General features: G+C 38.6%; 1 protein-coding gene and 1 long non-coding RNA gene across 2 annotated transcripts in view; both read right to left on the bottom strand.

Annotated features, from left to right (window-relative positions):
- Positions 1 to 9,497, bottom strand: part of LOC112661110 (uncharacterized) — a 44,270-nt gene extending 34,773 nt beyond the window's left edge. Inside the window, exons 1-2 of the long non-coding RNA XR_003137436.3 lie at positions 9,248 to 9,497; positions 4,611 to 4,689 (exon numbers count right to left, since the gene is read on the bottom strand). This is a non-coding gene — a long non-coding RNA (uncharacterized LOC112661110). The remainder of the gene's footprint in view (positions 1 to 4,610; positions 4,690 to 9,247) is intronic.
- Positions 9,498 to 9,742: 245 nt separating this feature from the next.
- Positions 9,743 to 17,033, bottom strand: part of LOC112661094 (collagen alpha-4(VI) chain-like) — a 127,796-nt gene continuing 120,505 nt past the window's right edge. Inside the window, 1 exon segment of the mRNA XM_035705178.2 lies at positions 9,743 to 10,425. Coding sequence (XP_035561071.2) covers positions 10,250 to 10,425 — 176 coding nt within the window. The 3' untranslated portion in view covers positions 9,743 to 10,249.

Raw genomic sequence — 17,033 nt, 5'->3', positions numbered from 1 at the left:
TTTCCTAGACTAGCTACAGATTTGCCACTTTTTAAAATCTTTTTAGAAAACCAGTTCTTTTTTATGTTGATCTTTTCAATTGTCTTTCTAGTCTCTATTTCATTGATTTCTGCTTGAATCTTTGTTAGTTCCTTCCTTCTGTTAACTTTAAGCTTAGTTTGTTCTTTTATTTCCTTAAGGTGTAAATTAGGCTGTTTGAGATTGTTTTTTTTTCTTACTATCAACATTTATTACTATAAACTTTCCTCTTAGAACTGCTCTTACTATATCCCATAAGTTTTGGTATGTTATAATTACATTTTCATTTGTCTCAATATTTTTTTTATTTCTCTTGATTTTTTCTTTAACTTACTAATTTTTCATTAATAGGCTTTCTTTGATATCTGACAGTTTTCTTATAATGTGTCTTAATGAAGTCCTCTTTGTGTCAAATCTGTGTGGGGACTTATAAGCTTTATTTACCCACATGTTCATATCACTCTTTAGATTTAGGAGGTTGTCAGCCATTATTTCCATAACAATCTTTCTGCTCCTTTCTTTCTCTCCTCCTTCTGAAATTCTCATATGCAAATATTATTTTACTGGTCCCTACAATTCACATAAGCCTGCTTTCTTCTTTATCATTTTTTCTTTTTTCTCCTGTGATTGGATAATTGCAAATGACCTATCTTTAAGATCAGATTCTTACTTTCTCCTTTATCAAGTTTGCTGTTGGTGCTCTCTATTGCATTTTTAATTTCATTCATTAAGTTATTTAGCTCTATAATTTGTTTGTTCTTTTTAAATTAATTCTATCTCTCTGTTGAAGTTTTCATTTCATTCATATTGTTTTCCTGATTTTATTGAGTTGTCTGTGTTCTCTTGGAATTTGCTGAGCTTCCTTAAAATAGTTATTTTGAATTCTTCATCATACAACACATAGAACTCTTTGAGGGGGGTCAGTTACTGGTAAATTATGTTCCTTTGGCAGTATCATGTTTCTGTGATTTTTAATTTTTCTTGTAGCTTTGCTTGATGTCTGCATGTTTGTGCGAGCAACCACCTGGTTCAGACATAAATGGTTCACTTGCAGGTTGGTGCTAGGGTGGGGTGTGGTGGTTTCAGGTTTGGGGAAGGCCTAATAGTATACTCTCTGTGCAGCTCAGCTGTGGTTAGTGTTGGCAAAGGCTTTAGGGGTCCCCAATAGCGAAGGCTTCAACCAAGGTGTCTATCGCAGTAGGAGAGGCTGCTGGAGTTTTCAGTGGTGAAGGCCACTGGGGACCAATTGATCTCTTTTTCTCCTATAAAGGACATCATGGCCCAGAGGATTCATGATATGGTCCTCTGCTGTGAACTCTATGGGGAATCTGCAGCTGTTGCTGGGGCTGTGAGGTCCTTAGTGGCAAAGGCATAAGGGGCCTTTCATAGAGCAGGCCAATAGGGAGATGGTAGCAACTGGCACCTGCTACACAGCTGATCATGATAGCTTCCCCCTGCTTCTTTGTTCCTAGTCATCTCCAAATATGTCAACTAAGACAATCTCCTCTAAGATCTTTTCTCTGTTGTTACTCATTTTATGCTCCACTCTTTACAGTAAGTCCTGAATGGGGCTCTTGAGCTCTTCCAAGGTTAGTTTTGAATAACTGTCTAATCATTATTGTTGTGGGTATGAGGAGACAAAGGCCAATATCAGTTACTGCCATCCTGCTGATAAGCAATGATTTTTTTTTAATGTGATACCCAATGCTTAGGCAACAAAAACAAAAATAAACGAGTGGGAAAATTGCAACTAAAAAGCACAGCAAAGGAAACAATAAAATGAAAGGGAAACCTGTGTAATGGGAGAAAATATTTGCAAACTATATATCTAATAAGGGTTTGATATCCAAAATATATAAGGAACTCTACAACTCAACAGCCAGAAAGCAAGCAACCAGTTTGAAAAAATGAGCAAAGTACCTGAATAGGCATTTTTCCAAAGAAGATATACAGATGGCCATAGGTAGATGAAAAGGTACTAAATATCACTAATCATTAGGGAAATGCTAATCAAAACCACAATGAGATATCACCTCATACCTGTTAAGATGGCTAAAAAGGAATAATAGGGGTGCCTGGGTGGCACAGTCAGTTAAGCATCCAACTTTTCAGCTCAGGTCATCCTGGAATTGATCCCCTTATCAGACTCCATGCTCTGCAGGGAGTCTGCTTTTCCCTCTCCCTCTGCCCCTCCTCCCTTGCTCATGCTCACTCTCTCTCTCAAATAAATAAAATATTTTTTTAAAAAAAGGAGATAACTAATGTTGGTGAGGATGCAGAGAAAAGGGATGGATCCCTTGTGCACTGCTAGTAGGAATGTAAATTGGCATAACCATTATGGAGAATAGTATGGAGGTTCCTCAAAAAATGAAGAATAGAACTGTCTTATGATCCAGTGAGGGGTATATATCCAAAGGAACTGAAATCAGTACCTTGGAGATATCCGTGTTCCCACCTTCATCTCAGCATTATTCACAATAGCCAAGATGTGAAAACAACCTAGATGTCCTTCGACAGATGAATAGATAAAGAAATTGTGGTATGTATATACAATGGAATATTACTCAGCCTTAAAAAAAAAGATAAGTATACTGACATTTGCAACAACATGGATGAACTTGGAAGACATTACACTAGGGAAATAATCCAGATACAGAAAGAAAAATACTATATGATCTCACTTATATGTGGAATCTAAAAAAGTCAAATACATGGACCCAGAGAGTACAACAGTGGTTGGTTACCAGGATCAGAGAGATGGGAGAAATGTGGCGACGTTGATTAAAGGGTACAAAGTTGCAATTATGAAGGCTGAATATTTAGAGATATAATGTACAACATGATAACTATAGTTAATAATTCTATATTGTACACTGGAAATTTGCTAAGAGGGTAGATTTCAGGTGCTCTCACCACATACCCTCCCCCCCCAAAAAAGCTAACTATGTGAGCAGCTAGGAGCAAGGATTTATTTCTTTATTCTTTACTTATATATTTTAAGCTATTAGAAATATTCTTAGTATATAGGAACTAAGGTAATTCAGTGCTCAGTAAATATTTTTTTAGATAAATGGACATTACTTCTTACATCTCTCCTTATAAATTTCTTTCTAAGCCCTGTCCAGTTCAAAATTAAGACAACCTATTAAATGGAAGAAGATATTTGCAAATGATATATCTGGTTAGGGGTCAGTATCCAAAATACATAAAGAACTTACACAGTTCAACAACAAAACACAAATAATCCAATTAAAAGTAGGGAGAAGACATAACAGATATTTTTCCAAAAAAGACATCTAGATGGCCAACAGACACGTGAGAAAATGCTCAACATCACTCATCATCAGGGAAATTCAAATCAAAACTACAACAAAATATCACCTCACACCTGTCAGAATGGCTAAAATCAAAAACACAAGAAACAAGTGTTGGCGAGAATGCAGAGAAAAAGGAATCTTCATGCACTTTGGTAGGAATACAAACTGGTGCAGCCACTGCGGAAACAGTATGGAGGTTCCTCAGAAAATTAAAATAGAATTACTATATGATCCAATAATTCCACTCCTGGCTATTCACCCAAGGAACACAAAAACTAACTTGAAAGGATAAATGCATGTATTTATTGAAGCATGATTTACAATATCCAAAATATGGAAGTAACTCAAATGTCCATTGATAGATGAGTGGATAAAGATGTGGTTATATATACAATGGAATATTACTCAGCCAGAAAAAAAGAATGAAGTCTTTCCATTTGAAACAACATCCTCTAGATGAATAGATTTGGAGGGTATAAAGAATGAAGTCTTTTCCATTTGAAACAACATCCTCTAGATGAATAGATCTAGAGGGTATAATAGTAAGTGAAATGAGTCAGTCAGAGAAAGACAAATACCATATGATTTCACTCATATGGAATTTAAGGAACAACAACAAAAAAAAAGACAAACAAAAAGTCAGACTCTTAGAAAACAAACTGATGGTTCCCAGAAGGGAGGCTGAGGAGGGGGGTGGATGGGTAAAATAGGTGAAGGCAATCAAGGGTACACTTATCTTGATGAGCACTGGGTAATGTATAGAACTGTTGAATCACTAGATTGTACACCTGAAACTAATATAACACTGTACATTAATTGTACTAGAATTTTTTAAAAACTAAGGTATTTCAAAGAACCTTGAGATTAAAATGAGTCTGAACATTCTGACATCCATCTTTAGTTTCCCCTGAGGAAAATGATTAGAAATCAAAATCCAGGCCCAGTCTGAGTATATCTTTTCCTAACAGAAGGAATTCTGATATAATGGTTGTCTTCTGATGAATAAAAAATCATGCTTTTAAAATGTGCTCACCCATAAAATGTGCTCAAGAGTTTACTGTTACTTACAAAGGACATTAATTCAGACCAATATAGAATATGTTCTTCTTTCCTGAATCAAAGATTATTTGAACATAACATTAGCTCACAGGTTTAGACTTTGTATTTCTAAGGAATTTTTGGATTACTATGATGCATAAAACATAAATGAAAAAGAAGTCCATTAATCAATGGCATAAAACATAAATGTACACTTTAATGAATGTATGTAAATACCTGTGAAAATACAGTTCTGGTGGAAGACTTGAACATTCCTGAGATCCAGGTTGTGCTTCCCAGCCCCAGGCACCTCCCTCTGCAAAAGGATGACAGGTTTAAGACCCTAAGAAGCAGTCTCTAAAACAGAGCTTGACATGCAAGATGTTCATAAGGGAGTGCTCTTGAGGCACCAGTGGAAAAGAAGGGAAGAAAATCAAATTAGGGAGAAAGAGTAATTGGGCGGCACTATAGTCTCATGGAAGTTCTCAGTCGACCCCACAGACAGCTTAGAGCTGGGACGGCCCTACAAGAGGTGTCCAAGAGGTGGGACCTTTATAATTCAATATTGATCAGTCATTGGATACATCTGCCTGCAGAAGGATGTGAATTTTTCAATTGAGGAAATTTCCAGTGCAGATCAACCTCTCAGGGTCACCATCCAGCAGCACTTTCAGCAGCTGGAGGGAGGAGTTCTCTGTTCCTAAAACGGGGGTGTAGGTCTCTCAACATAGTCTCCACCACATTGCCACTCTGACTTCAGTGGTAACTGCATCTTTGCACTGTTTTTCTAGTCTCATCACATAAGGGATAACTATATAACTTAATTTACGTGTTTCTGAAGCTTGGATAAATGAAATCCTATTGTGTGCATATTTCTGTCTTTCTCTCAGAAGTATCTCTTTTAAGATTCAGCCATGTTGCTGAATCTTAATTCAGTTTAATCAGTTGGTTTCTATTGTTGTATACCCTGTTTTAATGTACCACAGCATATTCACACATCTCACTATTAATGGACATGCGTGTCGTTCATGACTTGGGGCTCTGAACTTGGTGCTGTGAACATTGCATGTGAATGTGTATGAATCCTGGTGATCATGTACATATGATATGTGTAAAAGTGAAATTGCTGGTTTGGGATTTTTTTTTTAATCTTAATAGAAAATGCCAGAATACTTTCTCATTTTCACTCCCTAGAGCCATGTTTGAGAGTTCCCATTGCTCTCTGTCTGTATCACTGGGAATAGGCTTAGTAATGCAGCAGTAACATCTCCTAAATCTCAGTGGTTCACAACAACAAATTTCTTTCTCAGCCATATTTTGTGTCCATCGCAGTTGTTTCTGATCACTGTAGGATCCAGGCTGATGGAGCAGGCTCTATCTACAGTACTGCTGGTTTCTTAGAACTTTTTATTTTCCCAGAAACATACTCATGTCATTTACAAACAGAGATTATATTGCTTCTTCCTTTCCAACTCTTCTGCTTCTAAAGGCTTTCTCTACCTAACTGCATTGGTGTTTTATAGATTTTAAGGCTATATTATTAGATGCATACAAATACATAATTTTTTTATCATTAGGAAGTGACCCTAAGTCAGACAACTAAACAACAGACCGGTGGCTGGCTGTACACATGATCCAGCTCAGACACAACTTTCATCAAATTATAATCACCCCCAAAACTTAGTGTTCTGAAACAACAACCACTTTTTAGCTCATTATTCTATGGATCAGCAATTTGTATTGGACTCAACTAGATGGTTCTTTTGTTCTCAGCTAGGCTTGCATCTTTTAGATACCAAAGATAAAAGATGAGCTAAAGAAAAAACAGTTTAGTTTGCATGCAGAATTTAGAGGGAATTTAGGAGGCAAGAGATGTTTCCTCTCATTTCCAGTCTCTTCAGCCAGAAAAAAAAAACAAGGCCCAGAAAAATGGAGTGATTTGTACAAGTTCACCAGGAAGGTAACGGAGGGGATTAGGTGCTGAATTCAGGTGCCCCAGTCTTGGTATTTCCCATAACACCACAATCCTAACTGTGAATCCTCAGCTGCATTGAAAACATATCTCTGGGACTATTTAAAAACCAAAGGAATAATCCACTATAAAATCACAAGGTGACAAAAATGTAACAAAGGCGAAAGGCTGGGAAAGCACCTGGTCAGCATGAGCCCTACTCAGGAAAGCTCAGGAAAAATCCTTGGATTCATTTTAACATTTTAAGAGATGTCTGGGAACCAAGTTCTGAGCCTACCAACCCTAGATGTTCCAATTCTCTGGAATCAATAAAATCTACTGTATATTTAAAAGTACAAAGCAATCAATTCATACAATGATTAAAACCTCTCCACTTTGCAGAGTGAACCAAACAGATGCCCAGTCAGTTTCAAACACATTTTAATTCTAATTTTAGGCTAACAACTGATTCATTGCATGAGATTCTATGTCACTTGACCTTTTTACATCTTAATTCCTTCATCAGAAAAACCAGAGTAAAGCATGATGGTGATGTGATGATAACAGATCCAGGGAAGAAATTAAAAACACATGAAATGCCGTAAATATGATGGAAAAAAAGAGAAATGTGTATAAAGTAGCCCGTAGGAGGCAATGACTAGTTCTTTCTCAAAAAGAATTACGCCTTCACAGAGGCAATGAGAGCTGAGTTGGTTTTTGATACAGATAATGAATGTGATAGATAGCAGATATCTATGAAATACTTTTCAGATAAATGAATTAAAAGGGCACTACCTGTGGAAGTATCACTACAGGCAACAGCATGGATGGGTAGGATGTGGAATTTCCAGGAAACAACATATGATTTATTTAGTATTGCTCAAGTGAAAACTTGGAGAGACAGAAAACTTACACCATGGGTGAGGCTAGAAATGTTGCAAAGACCTGACTTCTGAGGCCTTGGATGTTGTGCTAATACTTTTGAATGTGTTTTATTGGATTAGGGAAGCTTTGGAAATGTGTAAACAGAAGGCAAAGGACATTCCCCATAAGGCACTGTGATGGAGAACCCCCCTCAGCGGAGGGCTTATTGCCCCAGATGCTAGAAGTGTAGTCAGCAGACAGTCTTCAGCTGGGCCTCTTCAGAGCTGACTCACCATGAGCACACCGCTCCTGGGCAGCCCACTTCCAATAGCAAATGGAGGCACGGATACAGGATGAGCCAATTCTGCACACACTGGGGCAACTCTGGCAAACCCTTTAGCTCTAGAGCTCCCTATGGGGTTGGCTAAGGCTGTCATTAAGGTTCCCCACATCATAGTTCAACTTTTCTTTCAGCCATTCCTGCTGCTTCCTCTCCCAGATTTAGGCCAGTCCAGAACCCCCAGGGATTGGGTGGGGAGCATCTGAAGTAGCCAGCAAAGTCAGGATCCTTTATGTCAAGCAGGAAATTTCTCTCTTCTGACTCAGTCCATCCTCCTTCCTCTACCACCCCTAACCCCTGGAGCTCTGACCTTCAGAATTCTCTGGTGGCAGCCAATATTTTGGAATAATGGAGTAGAGCCTAAGGAGCACTATTCTTGGGATCAGAAGGAAATCAAGGTCAGTTTCTGTTAGGTGCCTGGTCAATACACTTCATTTTTCTGTGAATGTGAAGAACAGGAAAAATTAGAAAGAACAGTGCCAACATCTACAATTTAGTGGTGGGAGTAGGTAAATACAGAAATACATGAAATAATGTGGGAAAGTGCCTTATAAACTACACACAATCATAGTTTTCCATCTTTGGTCAGATTGTCTCTCCATCTCATGGCTTTTCAAGTAAACTTTTTGCTAGGATTAGAGGAACTCCATGGAAGGGATATGCCATCATCTTGTAAATGCAGGGAGAACTGCAGGTGGACCTTGTAAGTGTTTCAGGGATGAGAACAACCAACACCTGAATGTCTCCTCCCGACATTCCTCTTATATTGAATCTTTGCCTTTGGGTTCTCACCCTCTAGACACTGGAAGGAAAGGGTGGGAATAAGAGATGGAAATAGATCACAGCTCAACTCACATACCCTTCTTAGGATAGGTATGCTCAACCCCTACCTGCATATCCCAGCTGAGGGTATGCCTAAAAGAGAGAAATGCATATGCACACCTACATAATGAGCTTCTCTCTCAAGCAAGATGGAGCACGTGCCATTTCCTTCATGCTCTAGTGAAAAGCAGGTACAATGGAGTGTGTTAAGGAAGGGAAGAAAAAGTATTCCAAGCATTCCTGGATTGTATCAAAATGATTGCCTTTGGGAGAAAAGATTAGAAGTGATCTTTATTTCTTCCATGTGCATTTTTGTATCTCACAAATTTGCTACCAGGAAGACATAGTTACCCTTTTGTGGCCATATAAAAATAATTGCCATGAAAATAGAATAAAAATTTAATGTTTCTATAATTACTTTATGTAAAGCTGGTTCCCATCCCATAGCCTTTGTCACTGGACTGAGAGGAAGAACAAATAAGATTCTGGAAATGACAGCCTTTGTCATTGACCCAGGAACTTATCAGAGAGCAAATGCCATCTGGATCCTTGGAGGGCAATCACCAGCTGCTTGTAATCTGTTATAGACTGAATGTTTTTGTCATCCCAAAATTCATATGCTGAAGCCCAAATCCCCAGTGTGACTACAGCCTTTAGGAGATAATTGAGGTTAGATGAGGTCATAAAGGTAGGGTCCTAATCCTATGGAATTAGTGTCTTTCTAATAATAGACACTAGAAAATCCTTCCTTCTCTTCCTCTCCTCTCTCTCTCTCCCTTCCTTCTTTCTTCCCTCCCTTTCTCCTTCTTATTCTCTCTCCAGAGAGGAAAGTCTGAGGGCAGAGTGAGAAGGCAGCTTTCTTCAACCCAGAAAGGAAGCTTTCCAAATTGGCCATACCTTGATCTTAGACTTCCAGAACTATTAGAAGTAGGTTTCTGGTGTGTAAGCCACTCAGTCTCTGGTATTTTGCTTTGGCAGCCCAAGCTGATTAATACATGATCTTCCTGAGACCCCATACCAGGAACACTCAAAATCCAACAGCTCTAGAAGTTCATGCAGGTACCATTTCTGCCCTGAAGCCAGGCCTAAGTTAGAGGTCTGGGGAATAGAGCCATGAAGCCAGAGGAAGATCTCACAAAAATCACAATTTCCTCACTATCTATATGGAAAAGTTTGTCATCCAGGGTGAATGTAGACCTTTCATTTCATATTTGCATTGACAACATCAGCTTTAATTGTTGAGTCACCAAGTTTCAAAGGACGAGTCATTGTAATTGATGACAAAGGATTGGTCCCACAACAAACTCACTACTTCCTCTCCATCAACTGCTATGTCATAAAATATAACACAATATAACACAGTAAACACGTATTACACAGTTTCACATCAAGTGATTTAACCAAAATATCTTTATTTATACACTGAGTGGCAAGGATAAAATATCACATTAAAAATCTCCAGCCCCCTCGCCCCCAGACTAACACTTCCATGTTCTCTAGTGATAAACAAGAATTCAAGTTCCAACTCATTTCTGAATTAGGTTTAACTCATGGCTTACATTGAATTTTCTCTTGCTATAGAGCCGGAAAAAAAAAAATTAAGTAATGTTCTAGGCCAAGTTTAAGTCTCTTTTTCATTCAGTCCTAAGTCCTTTAAAAACTTGCAGGAAAGTTTTAGTTCCTCTTTGAAGTACTGAAATGCAGTCCTTCTCAAGTCACAAAATCATTTGGCCCAAGTCCTCACTGGTAGGAAAAAATTCAAGGGGTTAGGAATCCAACTGCAATTATGAGATTGCAGAGTGAGCTACATAATTGATGAGCTGTATGGCACTGTCTCAGGAAAGGTAAAATCATTTTCATCAGCTATGAAAACAGAAGTGGCCATAATGAGGTTCTGCCCTATAGGGGTGTTGGGACACACCGCGCCTCACACTCTTCCTTGGTTTCAAACCGATTAGCGTTGCCCCCACAGCTTCCATACCAGAACTGTTCACAGACCTTCCTCTCCTTGTTGTAGTACCATTTCAGGATGTAATCCTGGCACTCACCCACCATTGGATCCATGGAACAAGGACCTGCAACAAAACAAAAGCAGGGAGAGCTGAATTTCCTGCATGAGCATGACAGCAAAGGAATGATGGTTTAGAGACATAGACTGGGAATGAATCCTAATCTCATCAACTGGCTGTGTGAGCCCAAGCTTATCCTGAACTTATCCTCTCTGAGGCTCAATTTATTCAATCATAAAAGCAATTAAAAAAAGAAAATTCACATCACAAGTTTGTCATAAGGTGGCACAGAACATACATGAAAAGTACAATACACTTACAGCTATTATTTTGCCCAGTACTCATCATATGAAAGGTATACTAGATAATGGGTAAATGAGTGAATGAATGCAGGAATGAAGTTTTCTGATATCAAGAACTCCTCACTTGCCTATTGTGCTCATTTCCTTCTTTTTTTTTAAACCATATCAATCCCTTGCCTACTCCCATCCATCCAGCCTTTGGACAACCTAGCAAAAAACTCATTTTAATAGGTACTATATCCAGAAACTTGCCCCAGAAGTTAAGATTTATCTATTATAAGAAAACCATGATGTTCCTGAAAATTGAAAATTAGTATTTATAATTAACAAATTACAACAAAGCAAGAACTGAGATGCCCTGAATTTTAAATCAGATGTTAATTTCCCCATGTATGTAACTTCTGCCTTCCAAGGAGAACAGATTTCCTTGGGTACACTTGATGCTACAGAAAAATATTCTTGTCTCAAGTCAGTGGCCATGCAGCATAAAATAATGGTATCCTCCAAATAGTTTTCCCCTGGGCCTTCTAAGCACCACCAAATAAAGACGATACTGTTCTCAGAAACCAAGAGGCTAAAATTCATTGCCTGTTCCTTGGAAGACACTTCCCACTGGTATAATCAACACAGATCAGTTTTCTTGCAGAAGTGTCCAGATGTGCTGGACCCAAGAGAATCAGATACACTCTTAATGAGGTAAAGAGTTCATTATGGAAATTGCCTAGGAGAAGAAACTAGAGCAAATGCTTCTCCAAAACTTGTCCGAGTCAATAGGAAAATACTCCAAAGGTGAACTTTTGACTATTCTGTAGATTCAATAAATAGATTTGGGGCTCAGCAATCCTCTAGCACCCTCTGCCCTACAAAGTAATTTAAACTGACAACCAAAGACATGTTTAAACAGATCCTTCACAAAGTAAAATAACCAACTGGGTCTTCATCAAAATAAAAAGCTTCTGCCCAGTGAAGGAAGTATTCAAAAAAATTAAAAGGCAACCTATGGAATGGGAGAAGATATTTGCAAATGGCATATCCAAGAAAGGGTTAGTATCCAAAATATAAAAGAACTTAGCAAACTCAACACCCAAAAAATAAATAATACAGTTAAGAAATAGGCAGAAGGCATGAACAGATATTCCTCCAAAGAAGACATGCAGATGGCCAACTGACACATGAAAAGATGTTCAGTATCACTCATCATCACGGAAACGCAAATCAATACTACAATGAGATACTGCCTTACACCAGTCAGAATGGGTAAAATTAACAACCCATGAAACAGCAGATGTTGTGAGGATAGAGAGAAAGGGGGACCCTCTAATATTGTCGGTAGGAATGCAAACTTCTACAGCCACTCTGGAAAATAGTATGGAGGTTCCTCAGAAAGTTAAAAATAGAGCTACCATATGACCTAGCAATTGCACTATTAGGTATTTATCCAAAGGATACAAACATAGTGATTTGAAGAGGCACATGCACCTCAATGTTTATAGCAACAACGTCCACAATAGTCTTTCCAAACTATGGAAAGAGCCAAATGTCTATCAACAGATGAATAAGGAAGATGAGGAGTGTGTGTGTGTGTGTGTGTCTATATATATATATATATACACACACACATATATATATATAGTGTGTCATATATATATAATATATAGTGTGTATATATAAACATGCATAATATACATATATATATGTACATACATGGACTGTTACTCAGCCATTAGAAAGAATAAAAAAAACCTTTCCATTCACAATGATGTGGATAGAAATTGAGGGTATTAAACTAAGCAAAATAAGTCAGTCAGAGAACCATATCATATGATTTTATCTCATATGTGCAATTTAAGAAACAAAACAGAGGATCACAGGGGATGGGAGGGGAAAATAAAAGACCAAATCAGAGAGGGAGGCATATCATGAGGCTCTTAATTATAGGAAACAAAATGAGGGTTGCTGGAGGGGAGAAGGGTGAGGGGATGGGGTAACTGGGTGATGGACATTAAGGAGGGCACTTGATGGAATGAACACTGAGTGTTATATGCCACAAATGAATCACTAAATTCTACCTCTGAAGCTAATAATACACTATATGTTAATTAAATTGAATTTAATTTTTTAGCAGGATTCTACTAAAACTGTTCCAAAGGATAGAAAGGGATGGAATACTTCCAAACTCGTTTTATGAGACCAGCATCACCTTAATTCCAAAACCACCAAAGACACACCAAATTTGCAAAAATTTTCAACAAGATACTAGCCAATAGAATCCAACAGTACATTAAGATTATTCACCATGACCAAGTGGGATTTATCCCTGGGATGCAAGGTTTGTTCAACACTGATAAAACAATCAACGTGATAGACCACATCAACAAGAGAAAAAACAAGAACCATACGATCCTCTCAATAGATGCAGAGAAAGCATTTGACAAAATACAGCATCCGTTCCTGATCAAAACTTTTCAGAGTGTAGACAGAGGGAACATTCCTCAGCATCTTAAAAGCCATCTACAAAAAGCCCACAGCAAATATCATTCTCAATGGGGAAAAATTGAGAGCCTTTCCCCTAAGATTAGGAACACAACAGGGATGTCCACTCTCACCACTGCTATTCAACATAGTATTAGAAGTCCTAGCTTCAGCAATCAGACAACAAAAAGACATTAAAGGCATTCAAATTGGCAAAGAAGAAGTTAAACTCTCCCTCTTTGCAGATGACATGATACTATAGGTGGAAAACCCAAAACTCCACCCCAAGATTGCTAAAATTCATACAGTAATTCGGCAATGTGGCAAGATACAAAATCAATGCCCAGAAATCAGTGGCATTTCTATATACTAACATGAGACTGAAGAAAGAGAAATTAAGGAGTCAATCCCATTTACAATTGTACCTAAAAGCATAGGGTACCTAGGAATAAGCCTAACCAAAGAGGTAAATGATCTATACCCTAAAAACTACAGAACACTTTTGAAAGAAATTGGCGAAGACACAAAGAGATGGATCAATATTCCATGCTCATGGATTGGAAGAATTAATATTATGAAAATGTCTATGCTACCCAGGGCAATGTACACATTTAATGCAATCCCTATTAAAATACCATGGACTTTCTTCAGAGAGTTGGAACAAATAATCTCAAGATTTTTGTGGAATCAGAAAAGATCCCAAATAGCCAGGGGAATATTGAAAAAGTAAACCAGAGCCAGAGGCATCACAATGCCAGATTTCAGGTTGTACTACAAAGCTGTGATCATCAAGACAGTGTGGTACTGGCACAAAAACAGATACATAGATCAATGGAACAGAATAGAGAACCAGAAATGGGCCCTCAACTCTATGGTCAACTAATATTTGACAAAGCAGGAAAGACATTCCACTGGAAAAAGGACAGTCTCTTCAATAAATGGTGCTGGGAAAATTGGAGAGCCATGTGCAGAAGAATGAAACTAGACCATTCTCTTACACCATACACAAAGATAAACTCAAAATGGATTAAAGACCTATATGTGAAAAAAAAAAAAAAAAAACCTATATGTGAGACAAGAATCCATCAAAATCCTAGAGGAGAACACAGGCAACACCCTTTTTTAACTTGGCCACAGCAACTTCTTGCAAGATACATCTATGAAGGCAAGGGAAACAAAAGCAAAAATGAATTATTGGGACTTAATATAAAAAGCTTCTGCACAGCAGAAGAAACAGTCAACAAAACTCAAAGACAACCTACAGAATGGGAGAAGATATTTGCAAATGACCTATCAGATAAAAGGCTAGTATCCAAAATATGTAAAAAACTTATTAAACTCAACAGCAAAGAAACAAACAATCCAATCATGAAATGGGCAAGAGACATGAACAGAAATTTCACCAAGGAAGACATAGACATGGCCAACAAGCACATGAGAAAATGCTCTGCATCACTGGCCATCAGGGAAATACAAATCAAAACCACAATGAGATACCAGTGAGACCACACCAGTGAGAATGGTGAAAATTAACAAGAGAGGAAACAACAAATGTTGGAGACCTCTTGCACTGTTGTTGGGAATGTGAACTGGTACAGCCACTCTGGAAAACTGTGTGGAGGTTCCTCAAAGAGTTCAAAATAGAGCTACCTTATCACCCAGTAATTGCACTACTGGGGATTTACCCCAAAGATACAGATGCAGTGAAAAACCGAGACACCTGCCCCCCAATGTTTATAGCAGCGATGTCCACAATAGCCAAACTGTGGAAGGAGCCTCGGTGTCCATTGAAAGATGAATGGGTAAAGATATGGTCTATATATACAATGGAATATTACTCAGCCACCAGAAACCACAAATACCCACTATTTCCTTTGATGTGGATGGAACTGTGATGTGAAGTAGGTCAATCAGAGAGGGACAAACATTATATGGTTTCATTCATACGGGGAATATAAAAAATAGTGAAAGGGATTATAGAGGAAAGGAGAGAAAATGAGTGGGAAAAATTAGAGAGGGTGACAAACCATCAGAGACTCCTAACTCTGGGAAACAAACAAGGGGTAGTAAAAGGGGAGGTGGGTGGGGGGATGGGGTGACTGAGTGACAGACACTGAGGAGGGCACTTGATGGGATGAGCACTGGGTGTTATACTATATGTTGGCAAATCCAACTCCAATAATACCTGAGAGAGGAGAGGAGAGGAGAGGAGAGGAAAAGGAAAAGGAAAAGGAAAAGGAAAAGGAAAAGGAAAAGGAAAAGGAAAGGAAGAGAGAGAGAGAGAAAGAAAGAAAGAGAAAAAGAAAGAAGAAAGAAAGAAGAAAGAAAGAAAGAAAGAAAGAAAGAAAGAAAGAAAGAAAGAAAGAAAGAAAGAAAGAGTGGGAGGGAGGGAGGGAGGAAGGAGCCAGAAAAAAAAAATTTTTTTAAGTCTTTAAAAAAAAAAAATGCCCAGTGTCTACTGATCATTTGAAATGTGGCTATTGGAACTAAGGAACTGATTTTTTTGTTTGTTTTACTTAATTTCAAATTTAAATTTAAATAGCCAATGCGGCTAGTAGGTGGTCAGTGCAGCTATAGGTGAGTAAATCCCAATGCTTTATCTCTGAAGTATTCTCTGTAACCTAACTTTCAGGGAGACTCTGAGTCTTCAGTTTTATTTTATCAGTAGGACATAGCTTTGGGGGGCAATAATTGCCAAGTAATTACTGCTAGCTCCCAGTTTTACATCTGCATTATTTTTACCATGAGTATTAACTTTTACCTTCTTAGAAAGATCCTACATCAGTATTACTCAAACAAGTCCATGAAATCCAGGAATGAAGGAAGAAAAGGAGGAAAGAAAGAGGAGTGTTGGATAGGAATGGATTCATTTCCTGGTATGTATGTATAGTCTAGCCCTACCTAGAGGAGAAAACAAAAACAAAAAATAAAACCAAAAAAAGATCTATGTCCTTTGGAGAGAACACTGAAATTGAAAATATCCCAAGATCAGCCTGATTCTCTGAAAAGAAAGGATACTCACTTAATTCTTCACAAGTAGGTGAAAATTGAAGTAGGTACAATTGAAGGTCGCCAGTGTTACAGGAGAATTTGGCTGAAGATACAGGGGCACAAGGGAGGCCATGAAAATTTAACCTTCCCTGGGGTCAGAACAGACTCTAACAAGAGGTGAAACTTGAGTAGTGAAAGGTGAGTAGTGAACAGTGAGTAGAGGTAGTCAGGTGGACACCATGGAGAGGATGCAGATGGGCAGGTGAGGGTGAGCACCTCCATGGCAATTTGGAACGAATAACAGGGCACAAGACGCAAATAGTACAAAAGCATCTGCAGGGGAGTGGCAGCCAGTGAGGCCCCAGAGGACCACAGCATGGACCTGATTGCAGAGGCCTGTGTGCCTTACGTAGGCATGGGGACGCTGTCTTCTAAACGATGGGGAACTAGAGAAGAAGATAAATGACATGGCCATATGTGCAGGCAAACTAGAAAAACTACTTTGGTGCTCAGACTGGAACTGGAAACAGGACAAACTGTAAGGAATGAGACCAGACAGAGAGCTCTGCAGTTACCTTTGAAGTCAAAGTTTTGGGAAAATGTGGAAAGGGGCATGGACCTGAGAGATGCTGAGGAGGAAGTCACGCTAACATCTGGTCACCAGCTGGAGGTGGGAGGCAAGGAGAGGAGAAAGACCAGCGTGATGTTTGGGTTTTGACTTTCCATTCCTGGATCGATAGTGGTGCATTCCAGTAAAGGAACAGAAGAGGAAAAGGTTTGAATGGTGAAGATGAGTGGAGCTCATTTAACTGAGTTCATTTGAGAACTGAGTCCCCATTTGAGAGGACTGAGGGCATGAGCCACGGCACAGTCTGGAGGGTAGGTGACTATATCGGTCTGCAGCTCAAG

The sequence above is a fragment of the Canis lupus genome, chromosome 23 (genome assembly GCF_003254725.2).
Source record: "Canis lupus dingo isolate Sandy chromosome 23, ASM325472v2, whole genome shotgun sequence".
Lineage (NCBI taxonomy): Eukaryota > Metazoa > Chordata > Mammalia > Carnivora > Canidae > Canis > Canis lupus.
This window is presented reverse-complemented; position numbering and strand designations above follow the sequence as displayed.